A 14,904-nucleotide genomic window follows, 5' to 3' on the forward strand; every position below is an offset into this window, starting at 1 on the left:
TTCATCATTAAACACTACATAATTAAAGATATCAACAACCACTGTAGCCTAATATGTACTAATATACTGTCAAAATATTATTGTCGTTTAAAATATATAATTGTACAATAAAAAACAAATATTAACTTGATACGCTGCATAGATGTTACAACCCATATTTATTAATAACCAGAGCATGAATGATATTTAAACAAAGCAATGAAAGAAGAACCAAAATAAAAGCGTTTCCTGTTAACATACTTAAAATATACACAATTCACAAATCATTTTTTTCTCTCTCACACATCCAAGCATATATACACACAACCACACACACAAAAAATTATGACTTTTAAATGTCACAGATGATCTGAACCACACAAAAAGGCTACAAAGAGTTTTCTGGTGGATGATGTTCACATTCATTTGGATGTCATCCATATAAAGACCTCTTTGGTTAAAACATCATTTTTAAGTCTTTAACAGAACCCTTTTAAAAAGTTTTGTGGACGTTTGCATTCAATATTCCAAAAGGAAAATGTCCTACTGAAATATACAGTCATCCTCAATGTAAAATCAATACAGTATGTGCATAAACCATAGCACAGACGTATATAAACGTACCAAAATCTGATAAATGAATAAACAGATGATTGTAAATAAATGTCACTAATTATATTCGATACAGTGCCATAGCACTTGTGTAGAAAAACCATACAAAGGTATCCATGGTCCATAAGCTATGGTTGCCATTACTGGAAGCATACAGTAACCTAAACTCAAAGTATTGTGTACTAACATTCTGAACCTAGTGTGTTTCTATACTACTGAAGGAACCTGAGAACCCTTGCATCGGAATAGTCCAAACCTTATTGCACTTTTAGGTATGGAATAAAAGGTTAAATTCATTTTGTGCACTTAAAAATCATCTGTTTACAAAGTCTTGCATTAAATGTTAGAAAAATACTCAGTTTCACATAAAACAAGCTAATGTGTTTGTAATTGTTTGGTAAGGATGAGATTTGGTGAAAATTTTAAACTAAGCATTACACACTGTCAGAAAACATAGTTTAAATGGTACCTAGTTCTCCTTGGGGTGGTCCCCATAGGTACATCAAAGAATGCATACTAGCACGTCAAAAGGTACATATTAGTACCAAATGTATACAAATGCAGCATTTATAGTCGATTCCAAAACCGAGGCTATTAGGGGCCTCGCTTTAAACCTATTGTTTTGTTCCTGGATGCTGGTTATTCAATCAGCAAATGCAGAAAATACTTGCTTTAAAGAAAAGTATGCATGCTTACAACATTAGCGATTAGCCAATAAGCTAATAACAAAACAGATTTAATGTACACATTGTGCTGCTCTAATCTCAAAACGAGCTCATTTGTCCCTTTTAAATTTGTAAATTTATGTATTTTGATGTCTGATTGACCAGCATCCTAAATAGGTTAAAGCACACGCTCTGGAAGTCCATAGGACCTTTTTAAAGGGTACTGTCCCAGCGACAGCTTGAGAACATTTTAAACCATTTTTTCTGACAGTGCCTGTTGAGATTTGTCATGTGACCCATTTAACCAATAGCAGGGTTGTTCTGTCTTGCTTTAAACAATGATACTTGATTACAGAATACTGTAGTAACTCACAGATATATTGAAGGTAGGCCGCGAATATAACAAGGCACTCAAAATGAGGGCTATCACCATGCATATGCAGTGTTTTTCACAATAACCAACATTGCATTGGCAGTTGTACTTATTTTTGAGACCTTAGGTTTCAACAAAAAAATAAAAATGCTCCAAAAGCATGTAACGCCAGGAGGTAGAAACAGCTCACACACTTACAGCTCACACACTTTTTAAAAAACAGAAATTCAAGCCAAATAAAGAGCAACGCTTTCAAACGTGTGTAACATTGAACATGACCCTGATATGCTTCACTTATGTAACTTGCGCTTAACCATCGTAACAAACATTCAACGTTCCTTTCCTATAAGTTTTGTGACAGTCAAATTGTCCGCCCCCTAATCTGTTAAAGGTTAGAGGTAGCGTGTGCTGGTGTGTCAAAATGGAAGATTGTGATCAAAGTAGATTGGGAAAGTTCCTGATTAAAGATGGACTTGTATTGACCAGCATTCATTTGCTATTTGCATACAATCGCTTTAAAAAGACCTTTGTGCCTTTAGCGTTTTTACCATAAAAAGGGTTGTTATCCAACCCACGTTCAATAACTCTCATCTCACAATACATTTAATACAAAGAAAGAAACAGAATTATCCCTGAAAGTACATTTTCTTTCCTTTTAAAGAACTTAACTAAATATACAATACAACCTAGTGCAGAGTATCCTGGTTTGGGTTCTGTCCTTGTTTGTGTTTTTGTCTAAATTTGTTTCATTTTTTTGCCTGTAGTCATTTAAACACTTGGCACGGCGTTGTTCAGTCCTTCACGAGTCTGTAAACATGATACTGTGCTCCGTGGTCGCTTGTGGACACCTCGAACACAAATGCAATGCACAACAAAGTCTCTTGTGTGTCTCTGTTTGTAACAACCTGGTGAGAGGAATAACATATATGTTAGAAAATGTAACACTAGTTTCAGTTATGCAGTGTAGGTAGACAAATTAAACAGTATAGTAAACTTTCTTTTACATTAATTTAGTACTGTACACTATCAAAAAAATGTCACAAATGTCCCCAAGGGGGCAGTAGCCTTTCAAAAGTTCCTAATTTGTACCTGTACCTTTAAAGTACTAATATGTACCCTTGGTACTGATATGTACCTCTGATTTACTAAAAATGTACCTTTAGGGTACTTATATGCACTCTTCGTTATCAATATGTAGCTGTGTGGTCCTATTATGTACCTTTAAGGTGCTTAAAATCACTCTTTGGTACCAATATGTTCCCTTTGAGGTGCTAATATGTCCCTTTGACGCACATATATTCACTCTTTGATACCAAAATATACCTCTGGGGTCCTAATATGTCCCTTTGAAGTACATATATTCACTCTTTGGAACGAAAATGTACCTCTGGGTTCTAATATGTACATCTGAGGTGCTAATATGTCCCTTTGACGCACATATATTCACTCTTTAGTACCAAAATGTACCTCTGGTTCCTAATATGTATATCTGAGGTGGTAGTATGCACTCTTTGGTACTAATATGTACCTCTGAGACACTCATATGTACCTTTGATGTAGTTATATTCACTCTTTGGTACCAAAATATACCTCTGGGGTCCTAATATGTACATTTTAGGTGCTTATAATCACTCTTTGGTACCAATATGTACCTCTGGGGTCCTTATATGGGTTCCTAATATGTACCTTTGGGGTACATATTCGGATTATTTGGTACCAATTTGTACCTCTGGGGTCCTTATGGGGTCCTAATATGTACATTTGAGGTGCTTACAATCACTCTTTCAAACCAAAATGTACCTTTTGGGTACTTATATTCACTCTTTGATACCAAAATATACCTCTGGGGTCCTAATATGTCCCTTTGACGCACATATATTCACTCTTTAGTGCCAAAATGTACCTCTGGTTCCTAATATGTATATCTGAGGTGCTAGTATGCACTCTTTGGTACTAATATGTACCTCTGAGATACTAATATGTACTTTTGAGGTATATATATATATTCACTCTTTGGTACCAAAATATACCTCTGGGGTCCTAATATGTACATTTGAGGTGCTTATAATCACTCTTTGGTAACAACATGTACCGCTGGGGTCCTTATATGGGGTCCTAATATGTACCTCTGGGATATTTATCCGCATTCTTTGGTACCAATATGTACCTCTGGGGTCCTTATGGGATCCTACTATGTACATTTGAGGTGCTTAATCACGCTTTCGTACCAAAATGCAGCTTTGGGGTACTTATATTCACTCTTTGATACCAAATTGTACTATACCTCTGAGATACTATGCTCCTTTGAGGTATTTATATTCGTTCTTTGGTACTAATATGTACCTCTGGGTTCTTATATGTCGCTTTGAAGTACATATATTCACTCTATAGTACGAAAATGTACCTCTGGGTTCTAATATGTACATCTGAGGTGCTAGAATGCACTCTTTGGTACTAATATGTACCTCTGAGACACTCATATGTACCTTTAATGTAGTTATATTCACTCTTTGGTACCAATATGTACCTCTGGGGTCCTTATATGGGGTCCTAATATGTACCTTTGGGGTACTTATTTTCACTCTTTTATATAGAAATGTACCTCTGGGGTCCTAATATGTAGCCTGGTATAACCAGACTCTCGTACATTCATTTCATTTGTACAGAGAGTCTGGCCACGCTCCATTGCAAAGCGTTACTTCCGTTAAGGAGGGTCCATTGTTGAAGTTTAAAACTATTGGATCGGCCCAGAGTCACTCAGGATCTGCCAAATGTACCTCTGAGATACTCATATGTAACGTTGAGGTATTTATATTCACTCTTTGGTAACAATATGTACCTCTGGGGTTCTTATATAGGGTCTTAATATGTACATTCGAGGTGCATACAATCACTCTTTCGTACCAAAATGTACCTTTTGGGGACTTATATTCACTCTTTGATACCAAAATATACCTCTGGTGTCCTAATATGTCCCTTTGAAGTACATATATTCACTCTTTGGAACGAAAATGTACCTCTGGGTTCTAATATGTACATCTGAGGTGCTAGTATGCACTTTCAAAAGTAATATGTACTTTTGAGGTATTTATATTCACTCTTTGGTACCAAAATATACCTCTGGGGTCCTAATATGTACATTTGATGTGCTTATAATCACTCTTTGGACCAATATGTACCTCTGGGGTCCATATATGGGGTCATAATATGTACATTTCAGGTGCTTATTATCACTTTTCGTACCAAAATGTACCTCTGAGATACTAATATGTACCTTTGAGGTACTTATATTCTTTGGTATTGATATGTACCTCTGGGGTCCTAATATGTCCCTTTGAAGTACATACATTCACTCTTTGGTACGAAAATGTACCTCTGGGTACTAATATGTACCTCAGAGACACTCATATGTACATTTGAGGTATTTATATTCACTATTTAGTACCAAAATATGTACATCTGAGGTGCTATGCACTCTTTGGTACTAATGTGTACCTCTGAGATACTAATATGTACTTTTGGGTTACTCTTTGACTCTCTTTAGGTGCAAATATGTATCTTTTGAAATGGCACTGCCCCAGTGACAGCTAAGGACCATTTGTTTCTGACATTAAACTACATTATACATTATAGTAAACTTTCTTTTACATTTATTAGTGTTGTAAAGTACAGTATATAACATGATGCAGTATAGTGATTTTTCACATTGACCCTGCACTAGTCTTACCTGGAGTATAGTGAAGTTTTCCAGAACGCTGTTCATCATATATTTCTCTGGTAGGTGCTTGAGTTTATGGATGAAGTTGATCATGTATTCGCACATAGGGGAGCGATGGATCCGGTAAACGTACCTCCCACCCTCCACACGAGCATATTCTGTCTGTGGGTCACAAACTCAAACTTTCAATGCAGAGGCTGATTTCTAAATGTTAACGGCTACAGTCAGAATTGATCTATATGGTCAACAGTATGTGCACACCCATTATATCTACAGTATTTGTTCCTGTTTGATTTCTTTATTGAAATAAATAATACCATCAGTCAAATTCATCTTTAGTATGTTTTATTTAGTTTTATTCAGGGGTTGTGTTTTTACCATGTAGTATATGGTTATGAGAGGGGCGTTTCTGCATAAAAAGTGAACTCACCTCAACTTTCTCCACCACCTGCTTTCCAAATGAGCAGACTTTAGTGGACACAGTGATGGTCATGTTTTCAGCGCTGCTGTACTGACTGCTGACCCCATAAAACGAGCCAGCTCCATCCTGAATATTGCTGCTGTTCAGATCAGCCTGAAAGATCCAGTGATCAAATAATCAGTTTTCTTCCTGATGAGGTCTTTTTCAAGATTAACTTTACAGAGACTTTAAAAATTAAATGAACTGACCCAGAATTTGACCAGAAAGAAGGCATTCTGAGGGCCTTTCTCATACAGCTCCTTCAGCCCTCCCTTCTTCTCCGGAAACTTATCGTAGATCTGACGGATGTCCACTGCCTCCAGGAGGGGGTCGGTGTATGAGGGGTTTGTCTGGGCAATGTGGACAAACAGGTGCTTGCTATACTGTGAAGCAACATGAGAAAAGGTAACATTTATTCTTCTATACACACATAATACACACGAGGTAGATATGTAAAGAATTCATTGTAAAACAAAAGCACTCACAGTTTCAGGGTCTCTCTGGACCTCCATGAAGGCAGAATACTCCAGCATGCGGAGTTTAGAAGAGGCAATGGTCCGATCCTGCCATACAGGCATCGCTGTTGGGGTGGGAGGGAGGGGGTTGGTTAAGGGCTCATAACCTGTTGAGTAAATATACTAGTTTAGACTGGGTGATCAGTTATATACCTCAAAGAGTAAACTGAAGTTTAGGGATCACTTTTTCTTTGTTTTTTTGCATAATAGTAAAATCATAAAAACTATAGACACAAATATAACTACAGTATGTATCAAAATACAAACATTAATATTCATAATATAAATTGTACTCCTGGTATTTTAGCATTCGGGTCATTCAACAGAAAAGGTGGAATTCGGGTGATGGAAATTTGCTTAAATGAACTTCTTTCAACATTCCCAAAACTTCTTTAATAGCATTAATTAACTTGTCAAATCTATGAATCCACAAAACGGGGAGCTTAATCTATTTTTAACTTTTTAATACATTTTAATAAAGAATCCATGAGTCATTTATTTATCATTGATGTTACCTGTGATTTAAACAACATTAATGTTGATACTAAATATTTTTTCTCATATCAGCTTGTGTATTTAGTTAAAGGGTGAGTAGAGGAATGATAACAGCAAGAAAAATAATTGATTATTAATATTTGTTTAATTGAATTCTTCATCTTTACCCAGCATTGTATGAAATTAATTGATTCTCAGTTTGACTTTTTTCTTTAAAACCAACAAAAACAAAAATATTCAACCAAAAAGGCTTTGATGCAACGACTGAAATATCAGCAATGTCTTACATCCCATATCAACAACAAAATATTAGTAGAAAGTACAAGAAAATACATTCATAACACCAAAACTTGGTTTAACACCAATGACACAATGTAACACCAATGACAAAATTAGAATATAATAATAGATAATGAATATGAGAAAAAAACATTTTTATGCTTTTATGTTGGTCAGTTAAAGGAATAGTGCTTAGGAAGTACTCATTAGAGAAGTAACACTAATGATGGTAACACCAATGACAAATTACAGAAAAAAAATAATATTTTAACAAAATGGCTGCCATTAGCCATGTGCCATTTCATCAGAGATGTAACAATCACATACTTATTCAGTATAATGTATTTTTATGTAAAGATATTAACACTCGCAGCTATAAAAAAAGAGTAACACTAATGACATCTAAAAAAATCTTATCTCAAAATTCTTAGATATATCATGATATTTTAGACAAATAAGGTAAGACATCTCAAAAACCTTTTGCCTTCCTCTACTGCACTTCTTTCACTGACCTCTTGACCCATGAAAAACTTCAAAGAGCTGATGCATTGTTTCAAAATAAAAGTGCTTCGGGTAGGGTAACACCAGTGACATAAATTTGGGGGACAAATATTTATTTGATATTATTCATATTAATAGTGTATTTTTACCATTTCAGTGTTGTAGTAAATTCATACAGGGTTAAGGGTACATGTAAATTAGATTTGTTTTATAAAAACACAGTTCAACTTCCACGTATGATCAAAGGGACAGGGCAATTTTTAGGACCAGACAAAAAAAAGTTTAAAAAAAGAAATAAAAAGAAAATTAAATAAATAAACTCTCTCATCATTTTAAGGACAGTCTATATTTATTAAATATGTATCATTATGGGATTATTAGGTCAAATTAAATGATAAAGGGGTCTGCAAAAGCAAGGGACAAGCATTTCCACCTTTTTTGTAGAATGACCCATTCATCTTCTTGTCTTCTTCAATACTTGACAGCATTAAAGTATTGATTCACATCTAAATCTAGCAGCTATTTTTGGCTTCCTTTTCTTTATTATTTTGTCTATTTCAAACATCATTTTAAAGATGTTTTTTATAAATATTTTGTTATGCAACATCTTTTAAAAATACTAATATTTGTTTAGAGGAAAGGTTTCAAAGTTAAAGTAATGCCAGTGTCTTATTTTAAATTTTTTATAAATTTAAACACCATTTTTAATAGTTATCATAATTGGTTCAAGTTTGAAATACCAAAACAAATATTTATAATAAAAAAATTATGAAAATGTATTAAAACTAAATATATTACAAAGTGACAAATGTCATTAATGTATGAAGTTATTTTAAAAGGAAATACATACATAAAAGTATAATAAATATCATGTCATTGACCAAAGTATAGTATATATAAATACCATATGCTGTATATAAATTTCTCTTACTTGATATAGGTGTAGGTAGTGGGGGTTGTAGGCTGGCGTATGGACTCTGTGCAAAGGGTTTAATGCTATAAAAACACAAATTAAGATCAGCAGGCATTCAAAATGACCAGATGATCAGATGTCAATGTTATAGAAATACTTACTCCTGAGAAGGTCCAGACTGTCCTGGGATGTGGCCAGGCCAAAACTAGTCAACAAAACAGAGCATGAAAACCCACTGAGTTTGAAATATACATTATTAAAGTGTATTAAAGTGTGCACAGTCAGAAAAATGGTCAGAAGCTGTCACTGGGGCAGTACAAAATACAATCCCAATATGGATATGCATACATTTAATATTGATATGTACCTTTGAGGTGCTCTTTAGATACATTTTTAGAATGGGTAATGCCTCAGTGACACCTAGGGACTGATTTACACAATATTCTAATAGTGTAGATTGTGACTGCTGCTTAAGCTTGAAACTAACCCTGGGTGGAGGAGGGTATGGGTGCTGAGGAAGAGGAGGCAACTGACTCTTCATCACACTTGCAGAAACAATCTGAGCAGATGATAGAGCGGCCATGTTCTGCAGGGCTTTGTCTTTGGAGGCCTGATCCTGAGAGACAGGAGTAAATTGGAATAATGTACAAGACTCTCTGGACTCCTAAACTTAACATAATGCCAGTTCTAAGATGTATTATAAACATGATATTTTAGGTTAAATTCCAGAATTATCACATTTAGGACTTATAACATTTATTACTATTAAGCATAATGTATACATTCGAGTGTGAAGTTTTTAGTAAAGATTGCTATATGGTAGCATGCGTTTTAAGAGCACCAGACAAATATCATGGTATTGGTGCATGATATTATTCTTGCAACCACCCGCAATAAACCCAAACAAAGCATAAACAAAGCACGTATCATTCAGCTGAGCAGAAAAAGAAAAGGAAACAGATACAGACAGAAAGACGACGACAGACGTCTGGCCCATCCAGTGTTTCTAAAGTCTCTGTGATTGAGTTATATTTTTGTCTGCATTTTCACACCTAATTATTAACAAAATAATTAAAGGGGACATATCATGAAATGCTATAATAGGCTTTATGCCCAGCTGCACTACTTCCTGAACTTCAGCCAGCTCCTTGTTTCCTATCTGCCATTATTGGACAAACTGATTAATCCAAGTGTGTCTGATTATTGTTGTTGTGACTACTGAGGTCAGGCACACCTGGATTAATCAGTTTGTCCAATAATGGCAGCCAGGAAACAAGGAGCTGGCTGAGGTTCAGGAAGTAGTGCAGATGGGCATAAAACCTATTGGGTCCCCAGTGCTTGTGTCAACCTAGAAAATGTGACAAAGAAAAACCCAGTAACTTAGTTTTGGTAAACCATTCTCTGCAAGCATGTGAAAAAATATGTCATTGAAATTTGGCTCCCCTTGTGATGTCGAAAGGAGATCTTATTATATAAATATACCACCCCTTAATCTGCACTGAGAGAGACAGAATATACGACAGCACAACTGAGTTTCAATTACAAAAAAACATTATGGTGATGAGTGTTTGCATTTTATCAGCTCATTTGCATTTAAAGGGACACCCCCAAAAACGGCACATTTTTGCTAACACCAATAAAGTGGCAATTCTAACATGCTATAATAAATTATCTATTGGGTATTTTAAGCTAAAACTTCACATACGCACTCTGATGACAATGAAGACTTATTTTACATCTTAAAAAAATCTCATAAAATGATTTGTTGTGTGCATGACATATCAAGCTCGATTAAGCAGGACACTAGCAACCTTAAACTACAATTTAGTGTAAGCTTCCCACAATTCCAATATTTAACAACCAATCATTTAGAAAACTATTGGGCCGTCTTAGTCAATGTCTGTTATCAGCTATCCCTGGCTATTTGCCATCATCATCCATATCTTGCTGGAAAATCATGATGCTATCGAAAGCTAAGCCAAGCTAGTTGTAAAAGTGCACTCCGTACTCTAAATATAAAAACATATGCATTTAAAGATGTTTACTTTAAATACGAAGTAAAATCATTCACTTGCTTCCCTGTTGACTCGATGAGGTACGAGTTAATGTCCAGGTAGTCACCTTTGCCCACTGGGTAGCGTTGTTACACAAATTTGACGCTGGGAGAATGAAAGGGACATGTTTTACAATTGACCAAATTAAGTTAGCGGATGTATCTTTCACGCATTATGGCTGGCAGGGTGGACAGATAATTACTTGACATGTTTAATCTGAGTGATTTTTTAAGTTATTCACGCCTGCCGGCTGTGTAAGAACGTTGCTTTGTGCCGCTATTTTGTATGGAAGTCTATGGAAAGTCCCACTTGCATCTGTCTGATGCAAAAGTACTTAACTTGTACAAAAGAAAGCGGGCTGTCCACCGATGATTGCTAAGGGCAAGCAGAAAATAAACACAAATTATTTTTACAGCGCATCACTCTCGCGCCCAGATATCTGCAAATACACGTCATCAATTTTAATGAGCACAAACACACCCGCACGCGTCATTATAGGGACACACCACTTTTTTTATCAATATGCTTATTTTCCAGCTCCCCTTGAGTTAAACATTTGATTTTTACCATTTTGGAATCCATTCAGCTGATCTGCCGGTCTGGCAATAGCACTTTTAGCATAGCTTAGCATAAACCATTGAATCTGATTAGACCATTAGCATCGAGCTAAAAAATAACTAAAACTTGACTCTTCTGTAGTTACATTGTGTACTAAGACCTTCAGAAAATTAAAAGTTGTGATTTTCTAGGCAGATATGGCTAGGAACTATACTCTCAATCTGGCGTAATAATCAAGGACTTTGCTGCTGTAACATGGCTGCAACAGGCGTAGTGATATTGAAAGCTTTGATTATTTTTGTATTATTTTGGTTATTTTTGTGCACAATGCTAATGGTCTAATCAGATTCAATGGATTATGCTAAGCTATGCTAAAAGTGCTAGCGCCAAACTCGGAGATCAGCTGAATGGATTCCAAAACGGTAAAAATAAAATGTTTCACTCTAGAGGAGGTGGAAAATTAGCATATTTTTTTTTTAAAGTGGAGTGTCCCTTTAATAGCGGTTTACTTTAGTGATTTAGTTAAGGTGACCACACGTGCCATTTTTCCCAGACACGTCCTTGCCAGGATTTCGGTGCATCTTCCAGAAGTCGTATTTGTTGACCGCACACACCATTCAGTTAAAAACATAAGACATACAATTGTAGTTTCATTCTTACCTTAAAATGTAACGGTTGCTTTTCTGTAATAATAATAATAATAATCCTCTATGACGTATGCGGCCGAGAAATATGACTTCCGGAAGACGAACCCGAAATCCAGGCCAAGACGCGTCCGGGAAGAATGGCACGTATGGTCAGCCTAGATTTAGTCCACAAAAACCGTACCCACCGTAAAAAAAAATTTTTTTTGCCAAAATATATTTTAGAAACGGTGAAGCTTGTTTAAATATATTTTTGAATTTGAAAATATATTTATATTAAACTTTAATATCTCAAAATATATTTTAAAATGTATTTCGGGGGTAAGAAAATATATTTATATTTAACCTTTACACCTCAATATATATAAAAAAAAATGTATTTCAGCAAATATATTTTTTGGCCAATTTTTGTATAATTTGAAATATATTTTTTTGCCGTATGGGCCAGACCACCCTTTTTAGGTATACTTTCGGAGTGTGGAAACAGGGTTCACACCATCCAAACGAACCGGACTTTGACGTGAAATGGACTTGGGGGTGCACCAAAAACGCTAATGTGACCCCCCCCCCCTCAAAAAATAATACCCTTGTAGTAAAGAAACATTACAAAACACCCGATGCTTTGTTTGAAACTTACAATAAACAAACACTTAGGCCCAAAACAAAAAGAACAGCTACGGTTGCTGAACACAACTTAAACAGGTGAGGTCGGTGACAAACAACTGGCAGCCAAAGCACACAACTGCCTGAACCTATGTGACATAACCAGCCAAAGCCAAGCATCTGCAGGTGTCTGTGTGCGTCAAGAGGCGAAGCAGACTACAGGAAACATTTCACTTACCAAGTTCATGGCCTAAAATTGAAAGGAAGAGAAACTGTTAAAATGCTGATGACACAAACAGATCAGATGGCACACTGATCAAGTGAATTGAGACTGCGTCCTCTGCGACACCACAGAAACTGTTGTTCTTCTCTAAGTGTCGTCTTACTTTTAAAAAATGTTCTTACTTCTTCTTTTCACACTTTTGGGAGGTCATGAGACCATTACTTCCCCACCCAGAAACGATACAAAAATCATAATTATGTTTGTTTAGTACATATATGTGAACCTGTCTGTGAAAGTAACCAAAACACTTCCACAAAGTAAATACATGAATGAGCAATGATTCAGACTTTAGAAAAGAGATTAAGGAGGGAGGTTCAGATTGGTCCAAACACAATCTAGCAATACAACTAGCATGCAATGCAGAATACAGTGAACCACCCGAGGATGGCATTACATTGCAAGCATGCTGTTAATTTCTATCACAGTGTATTTGTTTCAATAAATGTCTTTACATTTTTATATAGACAGGTAAAGTGTACAGCACGGGTCAGGCTGAATCTGCAGTAAAGCGCATACCTTCAGCTTAGACTGAATCTCGCGAGACTTTCTCCGCGCAAGAACCTGCAGATGGCTAGACACCTGCAGGGAGGAAGCCAGAAGAGGGGAAAGAAAGAGAGAGAGAGAGGAAAAGAAAAGAAAGAGAGGCGAGCCAGTGAAAAGAGATGGAGTCAAGATGCCACAAGGTGGCAGCACAGCCATACCTTAATGCCTGTTTGGTATTCCCGCACTTTCTTTCTGGCTAACACTTGAATGTGACTAGACACCTGAGGTAAAACATGGCCACAGACATTTGGTATAATTCTTATACAAACACAATGAAACATTTGTCAATGTACCAAAGCTATTCACTTTTATCTTAACATTATTTTGCATTGCAAAAAGTGTCCAAAATTACAGGAAAATGCAGACTTCAGTGATCTTGGTTTCATTTCATGGCATGCACCACAATGAGATCACATGACCGGTTATTGTACTAATTTGGCTTGCTGAATAAATTAATCTTATGCATCAACAAAAACTTTTACTTTGCAATGCTGCATTCTCACCAGTAGGTGTCAGTACTCCACTACTGTTCTAACCAATAAACAAAAAATACTGTGGCACCTTTAATGCAAAAAATCTCACATTTAGGCTTTATTATTGTCTTGAAGGTGAGTAAAGTTTTGGCAAAACATAAATAACAGTAACCTGCCAAGTAACCTGTGTAGTGTAAACATTTGTATTTATTACAAGTAATACTGACGATACCTGTTTTCGTGTTCGGGATTTTCCGGTCCGCAGCTTTATGTATCTTGCTATCAACTCATTGCGACCTGGATCGGCATAAAAGAGAGAAACTAGTATTGGTTATTGTAAAAAACAGCACTGACAGTGCAACAACAATGACAATATAATACAAGAAACTACGTAGGCCTTTAATGTATATCACACTTAAGCATTTATATGCTCAATGCAAACAATATCAGTTTAATGATATGACATAATTAGAATTGTTTTTATAGAAGTGAGTGACTAACAAAATAATTAAAGGGGACATATCATGAAAATCTGACTTTTTCCCTGTTTAAGTGCTGTAATTGTGTCCCCAGTGCTTCTATTAACCTATAAAGTGTGGAAAAGATCAAAGTAACTTAGTTTTTTTAAACCATTCTCTGCATGCATGTGAAAAAAATAGGTCATTTAGATTTGGCTCCCCTTGTGATGTCAGAAGGGGATCTTATTATAATAATACAACCCCTTAATCTGCACCATCCAACCACAGCACTGCCATTTAGAGCAAAGACAGATAGTAAGAGAGAAAATAATTGACAGCACAATTGAGTTTCAATAATAAAAAAAATTATGGTGATCAGTGTTTGCATTATATCCGCTCATTTGCATTTAAAGGGAAACACATACAAAGTGGCAATTTTAACATGCTATAATAAATTATCTATGAGGTATTTTGAGCTAAAACTTAGCATACACACACTGGTGACAATGAATAGTTATTTTACATCTTTAAAAAAATCTCATTAAATGTCCCCTTTAAAATAATAAAATAATCCCCTTGCAGTAATGAAACATAATATGCCTTTATATCACACTTATGTGAGCATTTATATGACTCCGTTTTTATGATATGACATGATTTGAAATTTCTCTTTGACCCCTGTAGCTCTGCTTATAAAGGAAAGCATGACACCCACAGCAAGGTCATGGGTTCGAATCCCAGGGAACACACGTGCTGATATGATGTATGTGCTGCAATT

General features: G+C 35.7%; 1 protein-coding gene across 3 annotated transcripts in view; it reads right to left on the reverse strand.

Moving 5' to 3' along the window:
- Positions 1-1,378: 1,378 nt before the first annotated feature.
- tead3a (TEA domain family member 3 a) overlaps positions 1,379-14,904 on the reverse strand; it is a 48,834-nt gene continuing 35,308 nt past the window's right edge. The window contains exons 3-13 of one of the 3 annotated variants that reach the window (XM_065286390.2): positions 13,901-13,965; positions 13,169-13,231; positions 12,608-12,619; positions 8,998-9,126; positions 8,672-8,715; positions 8,529-8,593; positions 6,293-6,429; positions 6,017-6,190; positions 5,778-5,921; positions 5,357-5,509; positions 1,379-2,534 (exon numbers count right to left, since the gene is read on the reverse strand). In XM_065286390.2, coding sequence (XP_065142462.1) covers positions 2,421-2,534; positions 5,357-5,509; positions 5,778-5,921; positions 6,017-6,190; positions 6,293-6,429; positions 8,529-8,593; positions 8,672-8,715; positions 8,998-9,126; positions 12,608-12,619; positions 13,169-13,231; positions 13,901-13,965 — 1,100 coding nt within the window. In that variant the 3' untranslated portion in view covers positions 1,379-2,420. Of the gene's footprint in view, positions 2,535-5,356; positions 5,510-5,777; positions 5,922-6,016; positions 6,191-6,292; positions 6,430-8,528; positions 8,594-8,671; positions 8,716-8,997; positions 9,127-12,607; positions 12,620-13,168; positions 13,232-13,353; positions 13,417-13,900; positions 13,966-14,904 lie in introns of all 3 variants that reach the window. The other 2 variants (XM_073812984.1, XM_065286391.2) reach the window with 2 other exon arrangements.

Source organism: Paramisgurnus dabryanus, chromosome 21, assembly GCF_030506205.2.
Source record: "Paramisgurnus dabryanus chromosome 21, PD_genome_1.1, whole genome shotgun sequence".
Classification (NCBI taxonomy): domain Eukaryota; kingdom Metazoa; phylum Chordata; class Actinopteri; order Cypriniformes; family Cobitidae; genus Paramisgurnus; species Paramisgurnus dabryanus.